Genomic DNA, 18,862 nt, shown 5'->3' with positions numbered 1-18,862 from the left:
GACGGGTCTGTTTTGCTGCTTGCAAAACCATACACATCTTTAAAATGTGGTTTTATTCCAGCCATGCATATAGTAGAGTCATATAAATGTAGAGTTGGAAAGGATCCCCAGGGCCCCATGTAATGCACTGGGCTGTACATGAGCAAACAGGTTTGGGAAAGAGGCACTTAAGATCACCTAAATGGTAATCTGGGAGCAGGGTGGTGAGAGAGCAATGTGTAAATATTGGGGGTGAGGCTACATTGTGGGAGGTGGCAAGGGCACAAGTAGCAAACAAGTTATCACCTAACACCTTTCCCCAGCCTGCTGCCCTCCAGATGTTTTGGACAGCAAGCCAGCCTATCTGGGACTGATGAGTGTGAGCAGTAGCTGCAGAAGGGGCTTATTGAAAAAGGTGAAAGGCCATGTGAGAAGGGGAGGGAGGGCAGTGAAGCTAACAAGGACTGAAATAATCTGTGTTCTTAAATATAATAATGTTGTTATTATTTATATGCCACCCATCTGACTGGGTTGCTCCAGCCATTCTGGGCGGCTCCCCCCAAAATACTAAAAACACAATAAAACATAAAGCCTTAAGACTTCCCTATACAGGCCTGCCTTCAAATGTCTTCTAAAAGTCAAATAGTTGTTTATTTCATTGACTGGTTTTGTCCTGATTGGCCTTGGACAATGTCGTTTAGAAGTGGATAGTTCTTACAGATTTGGTCACCTGAGAAGGGAGTTTTCTCAGGACCAAGTAGATATGTGGGATAATTAGCTGGGCGTAAGCGTTCTTGCCATGAGTGGAAAATGCAAAGGAGTGGGGTGCAAAAGGAGTTCTTTGTGGGTGGAGGTTCGTACCCATAATTGTCTACTAATAGGTGGCCCATAATGTGTTTAACAGTGGTTTACAGTGCCTCAGGAATGGAGCGTCCTCAGAGCCCAAAGTAAACCCAGTCAGGGTGTACCTTGGGTGGCTGGATTGGGTTAGAGGACAGCTAGACAGAATGGGATGTGTGTTTTCTGCAGATCTTGCACTCTTAGTCTTTCCTCTTAACACCAACTGGAGGTCAGCAAGCACAGGCTGCAACGTTCCTCAGCTTTTTCTCTGCACACTGTCCTGGGCAACTGGAGACTTCAGAGTCCAGGTCCTAAAGGACATAAGAATACAAGAGCAATCTGCTGGATCAGGCTACGAGAGAAAGAGAGAGGGGGTGGGGTGGGAAACGGACTATCCACTTTCTCCACACCATACATAATTTTATAAACTTCTGTCATGTCACCTCTTACAGTGGTACCTCAGGTTACAGACGCTTCAGGTTACATACGCTTCAGGTTAAAGACTCTGCTAACCCAGAAATAGTGCTTCAGGTTAAGAAGTTTGCTTCAGGATGAGAACAGAAATCAGGCTCCGGCGGCGCGGCAGCAGTGGGAGGCCCCATTAGATAAAGTGATGCTTCAGGTTAAGAACAGTTTCAGGTTAAGTACGGACCTCCAGAATGAATTAAGTACTTAACCTGAAGTACCACTGTACAACAGTGACCTTGAGCTCCCAGGAACCAAGATATGGAATATACTCCTGCAAGGGGTCTTTGGATGAAATCCAGTTCTGTTCAGCGGAGCTGTTTCCAGAGCAGAAAAGATTGGTTCCACCCTTTTTGGTTGAAGAGCCTGGTATAACATAACAAAGAAATTATCTAAATAAATAAATTGCAGTTTCACTGGAGAGTGAGATGGCCATGAAATCCGTTGCCTCTTTTCTCCCGTCTCTCACTGGCCCTTTGTCCTCTGGCAGTGCCCTATATAACTGGAACAAAAATAACCCTATTCCTCATTTGTATCCTTCAGATGTTCCTGAAATAGGCATTGCTTGTTGCCTGGACCTGTCTCTGTCTCTCTGGTGGTTGAGGCTAATGGCACTAGAGTTTGGAATGAAAACGTTGGGTTATGGGAGGCTTTGGTGGTACAAAATCCTCTGCAGGTGGACTGGGGGCCTTTATCCCTGTGAAATGGCCTTTTAGCCAGGCTCCCTGCTGCCCAAGGCCATCAGTCAGCCGCTTGACTGGATGGAGATTTGAATCTGGTGCAATGCCCTCTGCTCCCTGGCCCCACTTGCATAGCCATGCTCTTGTTCACCCTCCCCAACCTGGCTGGGGCTGGTGGGAGTTGTCCGAAACACCAGGAGGGCAGCAGCGCATAGCTAAATTCTGGAACTCCCTCTCACAGGAGACTGATGGTTTTGAAAGACGATGAGATTCAAATTCATGGAGGAGAGAGCAATGGATGGCTACTAGCCACAATGGATCTGCTCTGCTTCTACAGTGGAGGCAGCAATGCTTCTGAATACCAGTTCCTGGAAGTCACAGGAGGGGAGATGGCTCTTGCACTCAAATCCTACTTGTGGGTTTTCTGCAGGCATCTATGAGAACTGTGACTAGATGGGCCATGGGCCTGATCCAGCAGGCTCTTCTTAGGTTCTTAGTCTCTTAGCTTGAGGAAGGTTGGGGCAGGTTCTCTCTGGCCGCTCCTAAGCCTTCCTTGCTAATGTGCGTCCCAATCTCTTGCTCCACAGTTAGCTGTTTCTGGTACGTGTTTGAGAAAGTGCTGTGTTTTTTCAGGGCTGTTCCATTGTCCCAGCCCTTTCCTTCCTTTTCCCCTCCTAGCAATCTGATTTTCAGCTTCCTGCCTCCAATGGGGCTGTTTTCTTTTCACTCTATCCATATCCTTTGCCGTTACAATACATCAAATGGTCCACCGCTTTTTGCTCGACCTTTTCTCCCATGCTCGGTGGTGGTGGTGCGTATTGGAGCAGCTTCTTGCACCATCTGCCTCTGATACCTGCAAAGCTTGCATGCTGAGAAGCCCGCCTCTTGTCCCCTCTTGCTCTGTTGGCTGATTGGAGCCAATGATCCGGCGGACCAAGCTGCAGCGGAGGACTGAAGGCACCGTCTTGGCCGTCCCAGGGCTCTGCATCGCCCATCCTTTCCTTCTCCACGTCCGCCAGAGTTCAAAGATGGCCTCTTTCTGGGTGAGGCTGCCATTCTTTGTTCGCTGTCCCTTTGTGCTGAATCTTTACTGGGCGGTGGGGGCCAGGACGGGGAGGTGGAAGGAGATAGGAGTCGGAGCTCTTTCTTTGCCTTGACTTCACTTTCTGGAGGGGCTCAACTGCGAGTGAAGGGTGGGGGTTGGCCAAGAATGTCTGTCCTGTTGTGACTTTTTTTAAAAAAATCCTCCTTCCCCCCCCTCACCGTGTGTGTTTTGTTTTGGCTGATGCAGCCAGCATGACCAAGTCACGGAATCATAGAATGTAGAGTTGGAAGGGATCCCAAGGATCGTCTGGTCCAAACCCCTGTACTGCAAGGATCATGACTAAAGAATCCCTGACAGGTGGCCACCCAACCTTTGCTTAGAAATCTCCAGTGAAGGAGCGTTTACACCTTCCAAGGTTGTCTGTTTCACTGTCAAACAGCTCTTACGATAGGCTGGGCTTGCTTTCATCATGTATTTCTACTTAAATCTTCTTAGAACTGGGATGGGGAATCTGTGGTCCTCCAGATGTTGCAGGACTCTGAAGCTGTCCTTATCTTTGTCCATTGGCTGATGGAAACTGGACTCCAGCAACCTCTGGAGGGCCACGGGTTCTGCCCCTACCTGATTCAGATGCTGCGTTGGGGAGGCCAGAAGGTGTCCTGAAGCAGAGTCTGCGTTTCAACCAGTGGGCACCAGGTTGACAAAGGCTGTTCTGTGCTTCTTAAGAGTGTGAGCCTCAATCTGACATTGCTGCTAAAGTTCCCTTTCTGCTAGAGGAGATCAGCAAGGAATCTGAACAGCGGCCTCATGCCACGATTGTGCAGGCCACTCCTAAGGCCAACGCAAAAAGTAAAGCCGAGTGTTGGCAGCAGAGCAAGAGAGGATGTGGCCTTAGTTGGATTCCAGTTCTGAAGCAAGGGTCAGTGCTGGCCCTGAGAGTAGCATCCTATTGCACAGTATTTGGAATACTGTGTGCAGTTCTGGTTGCCTCGCCACAAAAAGGATATTGAAGAGTTAGGAAAAGTTCAGGAAAGGGTAACCAAAGTGATCAAGCAGAGGGAGCGACTGTCCTATGAAGAAAGGTTACAGCATTTCAATGTAGAGAGTAAAGGCGAGTAATAGGGTAGAAGTTTATAAAATTGTGCATGGGATTGAATTAGAATATTCTATTCTAATATTATAATGCATGGCATGGAGAAAGGGGATAGAGAAATGGTTTTCCTCCCTCTCTCATCTCACTAGAACTCGTGGACATCCAGTGATGCTGAATCAGCAAGCAGAATAATAGAATTGGAAGGTATAATCTATTCCAACCTTCTGCAATGCAGTAATCTTTTGAGCAATGTGGGGCTCGACTCCATGGCCCCGAGATCAAGTCTCATGCTCTGCCGACTGACTGTTGGGAGATTTGGGATAGATAAAAAGAAAGGACTTGTTCACACAGTGCATATTTAAAGTTATTAAACTTGCTCCCACAGGAGGCGCTGATGGTCAGCCATGGCTTTAAAAGAGGAATGGGCAGATTTATGGAGAATAAGGCTACTAGCCATGATGGATCTGCTCTGCCTCCACAGTTGGAGGCAGCAGCAAGGATTTTGAGTACCAGTTGCTGGAAACCGCAAGAAGTGAGGGGACTCTTATGCCTGAATCCTGCTTGCGGGTTTCTTACAAGCGTTACAAATATGGCTTTGCCATACAACAGCATGTGCAAGGTTGCAAGCGGGGAGATTCTCCTACTGCTAAAAGGTCATCTCCCCCACCTTAACTGGTGCTTCGGGCTATAGCAGCAAAGACACTCACTGCTTTGATGTTGGAGATAGATCTAGGTGCCCTTCACCTCAGCCTCCTACAGCTATGCTGGGAGGGGCTGCTGGCAATTGTAGTCCAAAATGCCTGGGGCGCTCCAGTTTGTGGAAGGGCACTACTAGGGGACGGTTCCCTCCCTTCCAACTCTTTCTTCAGGTTCTCATTAACACTTGAACTGTGCAAGGATGGATTACTGGCTGAAGTGTGTTAGGCTAAGCTGGATAAGTGTCCCTGTGACTAAATCTTGGTTTGCACAATTCTTGTTGCTTATGATGGGCCAAATTGCTCCTAATTCGTCCTGATGGTGGTGGGGAAAGAGAGGGCGCGAGGCCAGGGTGAACATAGTTGTGCCTTCTCAATGTCCAAACTGTAAAAGCATTTCCTCTGGACTCTGGAATCTTTCCTTCCAAATGCCACTGGCTTTCTAACTTGAGCAGCGGTGCAGGCTGCTTTCCATCCCGTTTGAAGGCAGATTTCAGGCAACACGGGGGAAGGTTTTGACCCCAAAGGAGCATGCCTCGGATTGTTGTGGCCGTGTGTCACCCGGCAGGTTAAGTTTACAGCGTGTCGTGCAATTGCCTTATTTGTATTGGACGAGGGAAAACAAACGAGGCAGGAGACGGGAGAGCTGTCTGGTATGTTCTTGATGCGCCCCAAACTACAAATAGCCCACAGTGGCGGGGTTGGGGGGGTGGAGGAGGAGGCATGGGGCATCTCAGCCACCAGCGTAGTGCTACTTTTAAAATGATAAATATCACGTCTGTAACCTCCTATAATTTTAGGTCACCCGCAAGCATGGCCTGAATTCCTAGCATGGGGGCAGGTATAAAATTAGAGGATTTATTTTCAGATTGGGCCGCTCCGTTGGGGGTCTTGAATGCGGGGCTTTTCAGAAAGCTACCCTCTGATCAAGGTTGGCCCTCGGTGATTTTGTTGTCAAATCCTGGGAGGTTTAATATGGCAATAAATCTGCAAAAAAAAGTGGGGGGTCTTCCCCAAGCATCTTGTATTCAAAAAAACAACAGCTTTTCTCCCCGTGTGTAGCACTTTAAAATGGACAAACTGCATCTTGGCATGAATTGCAATTGTTGGAGTAGTTGAGGGTAGGAACCCATCGCTAGTCCCTGTCTTTGCAATGATCATATTGTTTCCTTTTTTCTTTCTTGCATTTATACCTCACCTTTCCCCTCCAAGGATCTCAAAGTGGCAGACATGGTTCTCCTCATTTTACTCCCACAACAACCCTGTGAGGTAGGTTAGGCTGAGATGGGGTTGCCATACATACGGAATTTCCTGGACATAGCCAGAATGCTGCAGTTGGAAGCAGTGTCTGGGCGGAAATTGCTAAAATGTCCAGGAAAATCCAGATGTATGGCAACCAATGTTAGAAGTCTAGATTTTTGCGATTTTCCTGAAAAATGGCTCAAAAATTTCTTCTTTTTTGAGATTTTGCAAAAAAAAGAAGCTAAACAACTTTGGGCAATTTTTAAAAAAAGATCAACAACTTTTGTGTTTGGATTTTCACTTTTTGAAATACAGTGGTGCCTCAAGTTAAGAACTTAATTCGTTCCGGAGGTCCATTCTTAACCTGAAACTGTTCTTAACCTGAAGCACCACTTTAGCTAATGGGGCCTCCCGCTGCTGCCGCCACACAATTTCTGTTCTCATCCTGAAGCAAAGTTCTTAACCCGAGGTACTATCTCTGGGTTAGTGGAGTCTGTAACCTGAAGCATCTGTAACCTTAAATGTCTGTAACCCAGGGTACCACTGTATTGTAAAATTAGGCTGAGAGGCGTTGACGGGCCCAAGGTCACCCAGTTGAGAGCTTCATTGCTGAGTTGGGATTTGAATTCTGGTCTCCCAGATCCTCATCTAACATTCTAACCACTAAACCATACTGGTTCTAGCAAGAGGATTCTGTGAGTGCTCCCATGGTTTTTTGGGCCAGGTTTATCATGCATAATGCACCTCGTCTAGACACCTCTTGCTGGCACCAGTCTCTGCTTGTGCAAATAAATGGTTAGCAGCCTTTATGGCACAGAGCTGCTGGCTATTCCTGTGCTCAGAACAGGAACTGTTTGGTGGCACGGAGAGATCTTGGAACAGTCAGAAGGTTTGCAGCGATGGCTTTGTAGCTCATAAAGAACTCCCAACCTCCCCCCATCCCAGCGGATTCTCTTGTCTCCTATTGCACAGACCTATGCTTGCAATCGCATGCTAGAATCATAGAATTGTAGAGTCGATGGGACCCCAGGGGCCATGTAGTTCAGCCTGCTGCAGCGCAGGAATCACAGCTAAAGTATGAATGAGAACCGGCCCACCTGTGTACAGAATCTTGCGGCAACTGAAGTGGATGCTCTCAAGGCAAAGCATCGTGAGGCTTAGATGCGACAGACGGGCCCTGATAAGTCAGTTATGATCTAAGCTGTTCCCCGGGGTCTTGTCTCATTTTGCTAATGGCTTCATATTTTAGATTTCAGCTCCATATGTGACTTTAATTCTTCTGCATCAGCCTTCCCTAAGCAGCCAGCATGACCAGATGGAGCAAGCCTGTTTTCTGCTTCTCCAGAGGCTAGGGCCCTTACCAGTGGATTCAAATGACAAGGAAGAAAATTCTGACCAAACAAACATTAGGAAGAACCTCCTTGGTGGTAAAAACTGTTTGACAGTGGAATGGACCACAACTCTCCTTCCTTGGAAGGTTTTAATCAGAGGTTGAATGGACATCTGTCAGGTTTTATTTAGCTGTGGTTCCTGTACTGCAAGGTGTTATACTAGATGACCCTTGGTACCTCTTCCAATTCTACAATTCTGTGATTCACAGAGTCACTGCCTCTGTGACTCCTCTCCTTTGTCAGAAGCTCTCCAGCTGTGTGGAGATCCTGGTAGGGAGAGTGCCCAGGTGGAAGGGACATGATGAGGCCTCTTAGGAGCTGAACTCCTGCCTGAAGCGTCTGTCCCCCCCCCCCCGACCTTAAGCTTCTCCATTGAGATTCTTTCCTGAGCTCACATGGAAGGATCCTTTCTAACTGCAGTGTGGGGAAAAATAGGGTTTCTTTTCCCATGGTAAACAACCCTGATGAGATAGGCCATCAGATCTCTTGTGGAAAGCGTCATCTTCAGGAGGCAGATTCGCATGACATTCAACCCAGCAAGGACTAAGCATTTGCTCTGCATGCAGATGGTCCCTGTCATGCTGGCTTGTAACCCAACACATCTGGAGGGCATCAGGCTGGAGGAAGGCTGGGTTACATCAATGCCAATTCCAGCCAGTTGGCAGTCTTACCGCAATGGGTCCTATTGCAATCCAAGTAGGGTCATTGTCTGGAGCAGGGGACTGGCTTGCAATCTTTCTGCATCTTCTCCCCCCCCCCCCACATAAAACTATTATTCCCATTGGGTACTCTGAAAAAAATTGTTTCCCTCTCTCCCCGTTAAAAGTCTCTTTTTGGGGTGGGGGTGGGGTGGGGTCAGGACCCAGCCACCCATCCTTTTAAGAGCATAAGAAAAGCTGCCTGGATTGGGCCATTGGGCCATCTTGTCTAGCATCCTGTCCTCACAGTGGACAACCAGATGTCTGTGGGAAACGCACAAAAGCCCTCTCCCCTCCTGTGGTTTCCAGCAATCGGTATTTAGAAGCATTTCTGGTGCCAGCTCTGGCAGCAGAGAACAGCTTCCCCAGCTAGTAGCCATTGATAGTTCTCTCCTCCATGAATTTGTCTAATTCTCTTTTAAAGCCATCTCGATTGGTGGCCACCCACTGCCACTTCTGGGACTGAGTTGCAGAGTTTAACCATGAGCTGTATGAATAAGTCCTTCCTTTTAATTTCCCCTGAGCCTCATGGGCATAGCAACAATTTGTAGGGGAGGGGTAAGCTTTTTTAGGGGGGTAGAACCTTAGATTTGTATTGATTGGGAGAGCAACTGCCCCCCCTTGGCTACACCCATCCTGGGCCTTGACCCATAACTATCAATAGCACTTGCACCTGTGCACATGGGCCTGTGGCTGGTGCGCTTTCAGGACCTAGGAAAGCCCTCTCTGCAAGGATGACCAGGCAGGCCACACAACCAGGCCTGCTCAGCTTCAGCAAGGTATGGGGGGTGTCTTTTTGGCAAATTTACAGTATTTATTTGTTATCATTTTATAATGTATATAAAACAAGACCAAAAAAAAGATGAAAAACAAAACTATAAAATGGGCACGTAGAATGAGTTGGACATGAGTTAAAACAGCAAAGTCCAAAAAAAGACTGGCAACTTTATCAGATCTTAGCAACGCGAGCGTTCGATGCGCCATTGATTCCTGGCTATTTCGCCAGCGCGATGCCAGGTCCAGAGGGCAGCCCTACCTGCCTCCCACCCGGGCGGCTGTAGCTGCCGCTCCTCCAGCGCAGGACCCGCGCGGCCCTTTTTAAAGCTGCGCAGCCTCCCGCCTCCTCCCCGCCTAGGGGGCGTGGCCCCACAGGCACCTGGCCAGCCCCGCCCCTCTCCCGACCCAGGTGCGGAGTCCTCGCTCAGGGAGCCGCTTGCCGAAGGAGACCAAGGAAGTCCCGCCCTTCCCCCGAGGATCCGCCTCCCCAATGGCTGCAGCGGGGCCTGGCCGTCTCCCATTGGCCGGGTGTGGGTGGAGGGGCGGGGCGAATAAAGGGGCGCCGGCGCCGAGCGTCGTCCCGTCCCGAAGTCTGAGGGGCAGCGGCGGCGGCAGTAACATCATGAAGAGCCTCAAGTCCCGCCTGAGGAAGCAGGAAGTGTCGGTGGCGGGAGGCGGTGGCAGCCTCGGGGGGGTGAGTGGCTGGGGGGGAGGGCCAGGTGAGGAGGGCGATGAGGGGGCAAGAGTGGGGGGGGCAGCCTCAGGCCAAGGGAGGGGGAGGGGCAGCCTCAGGGCAAGTGGGGGTGAGGGGCAGAGGGGTGGAAAGGGAAAGTGGGGAGAACTGGGCGGGGGGCTCTGGCATGCAGCTCCCGCCTTTCCAGGGGATACAGCGAGGGAGGTAGTTGGAGGGTCGTCTGGAGGAGGGAGGGAAATGGGGTAATGTGTGACCCACACATTACCCTATTACCCCACATATGGGGAGAGGGACAATAGGAGCAGCAGCAAGGTCACGCTCTTCTTTGTTTTGACATATTGTTCTCAAAACCCTCGCCCTCTTTTTTTTGTGGGGGAGGATGGAGATCCAAATCCCGAGGTAGGAAAGTTTTCGCCCTTAATCCAGTTGCCACAGATCGATCTCTCTCTCCCTCCCTCCCTCCCTCCCTCCCTCCCTCCCTCCCTCTCACTGTTGCATGGGTTGCACTTTCCAGGGCAACGTAAGCTCTGCATTTGTTGTCACACACACACAAATAAAAAGCTGAATGAGTTTGGCCCTCCTCCTGATGCTGGTGCTGGCAGAATTTACGTGCAGTTGACAAGGCCTCCCCTGCATAGCGATCCTCTGCACTCGCTGAGCAAAGCTGAAATAGGAGAACCCAGGAAATGTTCTGTGAGAGCAAAAGAGATGGAAAGCTGCGTGTCATGTTTTTGAAAATAAGTTCATCTGGGAAACTGTTCAGCCGCTCCTGAAGTGAACTAAAAAGGCTTCTTGGTTAAACTGCTTCCCTTGGAAGTGAGTTGTTGAACACATTGTGCATTCAATTTCCCCTCCTGAAAATGTGTTAAGAACTTTTTAAAAAAAATATGGATACAGGCATGATGGACATTATCTTAATTAAGTTTGACATGACTTCACAAAAGATGAAGATTTATTGTATCTCAGCCCAAAGTGTGTTGCTGTCATCCATCTGTCTCAAGAGACAGTGGAGTGTGTTCCTGGGGCTGAAGTCAAACTGTTGCAGTAGTGTGTATGGTTGGAAATAAGTTTCATTGCTTCCAGCCAGACATACTTCCAACTATATAGATTTGGGACAACAGCCATAAAATGATTAATTATGCTTTCTTTGAATATACATTGGAAAGGGCCCTGTTCACTTATGGTAAGTTGTTTATTGGTCCTCAAACTTTTTTCAGCCAACCACTTAGGAAACTTTTTTTTTGTTCTGTAAAGCAAAGCACATGTTTAACTAGTATTTTAATAACCATAGTATTGTCTTTTCTAATGTGATGAATGTACCTGCTCTTGTGAACAAAAGTTATTTGAAGTTGGGTTTGTCAGTTGCAACATTTTTCCTGTTTCTGTATTTAGACTTGAGGTGGAGTGATGAAAATCCCATATTGCACTAGTGCTGTTGTATGAAAATCATGGGCCATAGCCTGTTTAGTAATCTGGTCCCAGTTCTAAATGGTCTTGTCAGTCATCAAAATAGAAGAAGAAGAAATCCAGTTGTTCCACAGCTTTTCCCAGGCCCACCTAAAGGGAGCTTGCAGTTCACCAGTGGTCTGTGACCACTGTTTGAGAACCTCTGATGTGTCTGATCCACAGGCCTGAATCCATTTGTGTGCGTATTACTTCACATTAACATCTGTGGGAAGTGAAGTAAGCAGGCAGGTGAGGCAAACCTTGATGACTTCAGGGCAAGTACTGGAATTTCATGGTAGAGTTGTGTACCTGTTAATGACTTTGGTTGTCATCACAGTGACAAGACTCTGAGATACTTGACAAGATACATGCTAAATTAGTCAACTTTAATTTGGCATGTCGGAAAACCACACTCTTGTTACCAGGAAGGGAGGCACCTCAGGGTGAATTCACATGGGAAGAGATTGAGGTTATGTGTTGTGTTGGGGTCTGAGAGGAAGGCGCTGAATAATTTGTTTGATGACTTTGTTGTTTTTTTGCTTTGATTGCATGACAGATAATCTATAATTATTCCTTCATGCTCCATAACTGTGGAGTGCATCTCCCCTCCTCCAGTATTTTTCATTAGCTGCTTCTGGTGGCTGTCACACACCTTTAGTGTGCTGTGTTTGGTTTCAGTCTCTCCTTCAGTAAAATCTTCTCAAATTGTTGGTAGTCTTTGACCAGTCCCCAGAAAATGATTCTCCCATCCATCATTGGAACAGCTTGATGCTGAGGCTTTGGAGCTGCTCATGTCACAGGGGAACTTTGCAGCTCTGTTGCTTTCTTGCTGTGAGGCAGCACATAAGTCCATGTCTAACCTCAGTTCTTTTTCCCTGCTGCTCTTATAAAATAGGAATAGAGCAACCTCTCTCACCATCTTGATGAAGTGATTGCATTTCTCTTGCAAAAGGTGTTATATGACCTGCGGGTATACGGCAGTATATAACTTCAATAAATAATAATACAGTAAGTAATAATATGGAAATGAATGAAGGTGTGAAAATGGAACAAGGTGTATTGCCTCTGTACTGAAGTGCATTCATAATTAGAACATGTTTTTGCTTCTTGGTGTTATGGATTGTTAATATATGGGAGAAAAAGTGGTATTGGGAACCTTAACATTGGGCTGACTGTGATTGTGAAAGCAACAGTAGAGCTGAGCAAGCTACCCCCCCCCCCCGCCGACAACATGTTTTTTAGATTAAGACTTATGCATATACATACTAAGTTAAAATGAGGTATAAAACATATCAATCTCTATACTGAGGCAGAACCTTAAATGTTCATCAGATTATGGTTAGAGTAAAATAAAGCCACTTGTGCACCCTTGACCAAATCCCTCTATGGAAGGTGATGAATGGCTTTTGGCAAGCTGTTGAAATTTGTGACTCTTAGAGTGAGTCAATAAATATGCTAGAGGGAGGAACTTTCTAACCTGCTCAGGGACCTTTAGGGTGAAGAGTGGATAATAAATTAAAAGAACTTGTGTACACACAAACTCGTTCTTTAGAGGCAGCTCATTTTTTAAAGATTTTGCCAGACTTATTTTGCTATGGAACCTGTTGGTCAAGGCTGTTTTAACACATTCATGCCCCCTGAACCATAGCTATGTAGACTCCAAATGGGTGGAATCTCCTTTGCCCATTATTAGCTTACCTGACCACATACATCAATCATTAGTGCTGTATCAGCTGTTTGGAAGAACAAATTCTTATTTACAAAAACTCATTTGCTTTGTTGTCTGGAAATTATTGCTGCTTGCCAAAGGCATCCAGACCAATGTAAGCCAGTACTGTAGACATACAACCTGTACCATAAAATTAGACATTGTCTCAGCATTCTTTTCTTCAAACTTATCTCCTGTTTTGATTCAAATGTCAAAAATATGAGCGCTTAAGGAGGGTTTTCCTTGAGGCGTTTGTGGCACATTTTTTTGTGTGTATGCATGTTTTGCACATGAAATAGTGCTAAGGTTGTGCCCATTGTGTGTTTGTGAGAACACACATTTTGGATGTGTAAAGTGAGAAGATGAGGTGTGTAGGAAGTGCTTGGGTTTTGTTGCATTAGGAAGGTAATTCACTTATTTCGTAACATCTCAAGTCAAGCAACTCTTGCTCTCAGCCTACTTAGGAATTTGGAATAGGCTGCAAACCAAGGAATAAAGTTGGCTAGCTACACCTGTTTTGGCTAAAATGGATCCCCTCAAAAGGAAGGCGCACAGGGAAAAATTCAGAACTGTCATAAACTATATAAATGGCTTGTAACTGATTTCATGAGGGCTAATGATTGACGTTGAGATTCATGCAGGCAGAACTCAGAGCTTTTCCCATTGAGATGGTTGCTGAAGATCTGCATATACTCAGGACAGTGAAAGATGAAGTGTTGTGTGTTTAGGCCAGAAATGAGGAACACAGAGAACAAATTTGAGGAGGACAATTTCCTCCTAGAATATGCCAGCAACTCAGAGAAATGTAGCCTCTTCATCGCAATCAGACTTGGCAGTATCTGACTGCACACTGAAGTTAACCTTTCTGTCAGTTGCTGAACTTTGCTCCAAATGTAGATCTTCTTTCTGGGCAGTTTTTTTAATCACAACTGGATTTTGCCCCATGAATTGTATCTTGTAGAAAAGTACTTTTTGAGACCCATCACTCCACCCGCCTGATACAGCCTTTACACAGCAGCAGAAGCAAGGAGGGGCTCTTGCTGTGTGAGTTTTCCATTTCATTGATCAGACTTTGGCTATTGCATGCTACAATTTCTGCTGTGCCTGGATTAATTACTGGTCATAAGCTTGCATCACTCATTAATTAGCAACGTTGAGGCAATCCGAGGTCATCCTGTGTCTGTAGTCATAGAAAGCCAGGCCCAGTGTGTAACTATGGGAATGCTGTTATTACCTCCTCTTTTTGAAACAAGATTCCCATGCTGATGTTTCTGCACTCCTTGAATTTAAAAGCAGCCTTCACATTTGCTGGCATACTCCATGACGATATAAATATAATGTAACTGAGAAATGGGCAGTTTAGGTTTGATTTGCCAGATTTACTACTTGCCTGCTACAACCCCAAGATCCACCAACCAGAGCTGGGTGCAAAAGATGGTTGGAAGAAAAGAACAGAGTGCCTCCAAGCATAGAAATTTCTTTTCAGTACCAGACTTGAGCTGCTTTCTTTCACACACACAAAATGCTGCTCCTAATTCACTTTCTTCCTTTGGCAACGTAATTTGGGTGGAAAAGGGCCTTTTGTTATTGCTACTGGAGTCAGCAACCCATGTAGATCTATTGCAAGTCTCCCAAGAGATCTACCAGTAGATCCAAATCTGCCTTCTACTCACCCTTGATGTAATTTATTAAGTTTACAGTAATGCTGATCACAGGTCTGTTCTTAAATTTCCCCAGATCAGTTAGGGGTGGTGTGGAGGCTGTGGAGTTGAATTGGGGCACAGGGTTATCAGCACATTCAGTGGGCAGCTTCCTTCCTTTGTTCAGATTTTGCATTCAACAAACAGCTTTGTGGAGACTCTGCTGACCCTTAATGTGATCAGATGAAAGGGAAAGGTGGCCCTTTTCTTGAGAGCAAACAGAATGCTGAGCATCTGATACTGGCTATGCTGACAGCCTTAGCTTTCCTGCAAACTGTTTACATAGGTTTGCACCTTGGTTGCCATCCTGGTTTAAAACTTCTTGGAAGAGAGTAGCAGTTAAGGTGGTAGTGTTGTAGGAGGAATTGCTTACTTCAAGGACCAGAAACCTCATACAATTGTCACACTTTTTTAACACTGTTGTTGTTCTTTGTAACACCTGGTATTGGTTTTTATTTTATTTTCTTAAAACAAGCCTCAGCAAAGTGTTTATTTTTTGTTGTTTTGCTTCTGTGACATAAGCCACTTGAGTGTGATAGCAATAGTTTTCAAAAAACAAATGTATGCTGATTCCTGCTTTAAATAAGATGGCATTAGAGGACTACCAATTCCCTATGAAATAGGAAACGTTCCATACAGTTTCATAGGAAGGGACATTACCATGTTGCATCAATCCTAGGGGAACTTGTGGCCCCATTTGCATCACAGATGGGAGCAGCTGCACACTTTCTAGCTGCTCCAAGCTATTTTTACCTGTAGGAGAAATAAACCATATGTTTTAAAGATGGATTTTGGACCACCTAGAATTTGGTGGAGTGTGGATTTCAGAGAGGGACCATGTTCTAGTGTGCAACTCAGTCAGGAGTTGCAGGTCAAAAGAGCTAGCTGTGGAATGCAGACCACTGCACCCCCTTCCTCCAGTTCCTCCAGCATTCCCTACTCTGTGCTGCTCATGGGAATATGGATTTTATGCGGATATGTGTGGGGTCTTGATTGCTGTTGGCTGGATCAGTGATCTTCTGTGCCAAATTGCACAGCTATTACTTTACTAACAAGTGATAGTGGACATAATCCTCCTTGTTCCAAACTCAGGAGTCTTAACCCAACTGAAGGCAGATCAGTGGCAGCTTCCCTGCAGAGTCCAGCGATTGCAGCCGAAGAGAATGTTGGATCTTCAGATTTGCTTAAAAGGACTGAGGAGATCTGCCAATGAACAAAATCATTATGGCCAAGTTGTAGATTTCTTCTTGGAGTCTCAACTGAGTGTTGCAACGGCATATTTCCATGCTTCAAAATTACTTCAGCATGCTCTATTGCTCAGAAGCATACTTTACTGAACTGTTTACTGATGTGTGTTTGTGTGTTTTTCATATATAGGGAGTGGACGTTTATGCAACTACTTCTGAGAAGAAAAATGTGTGCCTTGAATGAAATGCTATTAGTGGTTAAATGTGTCAAGACTTGCCTGTATTAATTACAGGGTGGAGGGTTAATCTAAAACCTGCTGTTCTACAGTTCTAGAGTACACTGTCAAGTCATTGCTCTTCCAGCAGAGGAGGGGCCAGTGCTGCTCACTGGTGGAGCAGAACCTGCTTTGCATAGGGAAAGTCCCAGGTTCAGCCCCCCAACATCACGGCAGCCTGATGCCCTCCAGATGTTTTGGAATAGGACTCCCGTATTCATGCTGGCTGGGGAGTTGTAATCCAAAACTCCTGGAGGGCACCAGATTAAGGAATGCTGATCCACAGTGAAAAACTGCCTTAGGTAGCACAGTTGGCAATGACTTTCCTCTACCTGAGAACCCTACTAGCCAGAGAAGATGATACAGGCCTGACTTCCTGTAAGGCAGTTTTGTACGCTCAGTGAATAGCTGCCGGCTTAGGCCTGTGATTCTTTGGCCTGCGCTTGCACTACATTCAGGTTTACCTGACTATTGCATAGGGATGTAAGGTGGCAGCCATCTCCATCCCGTCCTGCATTCATTGCAACAACAACAAAAAAAATAGTAAAAACAATAAAAATAAATGTAATAAATTGCATTTATAGCCCACCTTTTTCCTCCAAGGAGCTCAAGGTGGCATACATAGTTCTTACTCCAAGTCCTCATTTAATCTGCACAACAACCCTGTATGTTAGACTGAGAGGCAGTGACTGGCCCAATAAGCACTGTTTCTATTCCACTACAGCTCTGCTTCCACTAAAACCTACTTTATTCATCTTGCTGCCAGCTGTGGCTGAAATGTACACAATTAATTTCAGTGCATGTCAATGGAAGTAAAATGTCAAAAACAATGCAGGGAATAATGCAATTTAAGTAATGTTTGTGGGTTTAAAAGACAGCCCTAGCGAAAACGACTCCTATTTGCTTGCATGATTTTCAGTCCTGACCTCTTACAAACATGCACATTGTGGAAATTCTCTTAACTTTCCTACTTTTGAGTGAGGCTCTTAGGTCGAATTGCTTGCATTAGTATTCCAGCCTGCGCAAATCACAGGCACCTCCAAATCTGTCAGCTAAGCTCTGCTGGTTTCCCTTTGAAAGGGATATTTCCATTTTGTCTTTCCATTTCATAATCTGAAATAAAGCACTCTTGCCAGTGTGAGTGATGGCATGTAAACATCAGCTGGATTTAATTTTGTTTGTCCCTCAGACTGTGTGTAAGATTGGGGGGGGGGGTGCCTGCATATAGAGGTGGCAGTGGGGTCCTGTTTCTTTGCAAACTACACATAAGCTTCAAGCTCCTTTTTCTTGTGGGAACAGTAGAAGTGTGTGGAAGTGCTTCCTCCTATTGCTTGTGGGTGTTTGCTTGGAATTTATTCTACCCTTGAGAAGCCATCTCATAACTGATGGCACTGTCCTTATTAATTAAGGTGCCACAAGACTTAGTCCTTCCACCCCACTTTGGTGAAGACACTGACATTTGCAAAACACACACTTTATGAGCTGAGCAATTAAACTGAGAAAGCTGCCAGCTAATTGAGAAGGAGCAGGCTGTCCCTCCCACATGTAACAGGAAGGTCAGTCTCTTCCTGTGATGTTTTAATCTTTCTGGAATGCTCTCCTCCTTTGGCTAAATCGTGAGTTAGGGTGAATGTAGCTTTAATGATAAGAAAAAAGCAGTTCCCCAAATATTTTTCCAAGGGGACGTGTCTATGCTGGGTGAGGCAGGCTTGAGTTTGAAGAAACTTCATGGGAGAGTTTTAGTTCATTCTCAGGATCTGATGCCTATTTTTCCAGATGTGTAAGCAAATTTTCCTCAAGGCCAATTGGCTTGTGACCCTTCCATTTCCTCCCCACCCCTCCTTCCGTGTCCACTTGTAAAGATTTACTCATTTGCTTAAGCCATTCTGGATTTATCTGCCCTGCAAACACCTTGGTGTGGTGTAGTTCAGGCTTTGCCAAGCTGGTGCCCTCCAGATCTTTTGTAACCACAATTCCCACCAGCTGTTGTACAAAACATCTGGAGGGAGCCAGCTTCACAAAGGCTGGTATAGCTTGTTCATCCCTCATCTCCACTTGTGGCACAGTCTAGGACTATATGGGTTGTATTCAGGTCCTAACCTAAGTTATTAACTTCAGAGAGTCTAGTCTGAAAAGAGCTAGCATGGAACATCACAGTATCTGTTTATCTGTCAGTGATGCTGACATATTGAAGACCATGTATTGGGACTGCGAGCAGTTTGGCTAACTGTGCCCAATTGCTGCTATGCCAATGACTTCCCCACTGCCCCAGCTTACCCCCAAATTCGCAGAATCGTTGCTACTGTAGGCAGACTTGTGACTTAAAGAGCAAATCTGTTCTTAGATACACTCCACAGAAAAATATTTATTTTTGTGAGCAATGTTGGTATCCAATATGTTGCTTGCAGTGGTGTGCAGTGAATTTTTTTGTAGGGGAACAGTTAAGGCCAGAGGTGTCATCTTGCAAGGACGATTGTGGGGACAGGAGGACTGGGACGACAATGTGCACATGTGCGATGTTGCACACATGAGCATCGTACCTCCCTCCCTAAGCCAGGCAGAAGCTTCCCAGGCTTTGGGAAAGAAGTGCCTGGGGAATATTTAGGGAACTAGCCTAGTCCCCCTAGTCCACTGATCGCACCCCACTGGTCGCTTGATAGTATTAAAGCTACTTATCATGTTAAATGAGGTAATGAGAGACTGTATAGCAGAGGAAGACCTATAGAGGAAGAGCCATCTGCCTTGCATGTAGCAGGTCCCAGGTTCATTCCCCAGCAGCCTTTTCCAGGTTGGACTGTGAAAGACCCCATTCTGAAACCCCAGAGAGCTGCTGCCAGCCAGTGTGAACAAAACTGAGCTAGATGGACCAATGGTCTGACTCAGTATATGGCAGCTTCCTATGTTTTCCCCATGAGGAAGGCAAACAACCAGCAGTAGGTGGGGTCTA

The 18,862-nt window shown here is 46.1% G+C and overlaps 1 protein-coding gene across 4 annotated transcripts in view; it reads left to right on the top strand.

The window, feature by feature from the left end:
• Positions 1 to 2,840: 2,840 nt before the first annotated feature.
• Positions 2,841 to 18,862, top strand: part of UACA (uveal autoantigen with coiled-coil domains and ankyrin repeats) — a 54,639-nt gene continuing 38,617 nt past the window's right edge. For 3 of the 4 annotated variants that reach the window (XM_081171018.1, XM_081171019.1, XM_081171017.1), the window contains exon 1: positions 9,381 to 9,599. In XM_081171018.1, the coding sequence (XP_081027144.1) occupies positions 9,396 to 9,599 (204 nt within the window). In that variant the 5' untranslated portion in view covers positions 9,381 to 9,395. Of the gene's footprint in view, positions 3,008 to 9,380; positions 9,600 to 18,862 lie in introns of those variants that run through there. The other variant, XM_081171020.1, reaches the window with a different exon arrangement.

The sequence above is a fragment of the Podarcis bocagei genome, assembly GCF_964188305.1.
Source record: "Podarcis bocagei genome assembly, chromosome: 14".
NCBI lineage: Eukaryota > Metazoa > Chordata > Lepidosauria > Squamata > Lacertidae > Podarcis > Podarcis bocagei.
This window is presented reverse-complemented; position numbering and strand designations above follow the sequence as displayed.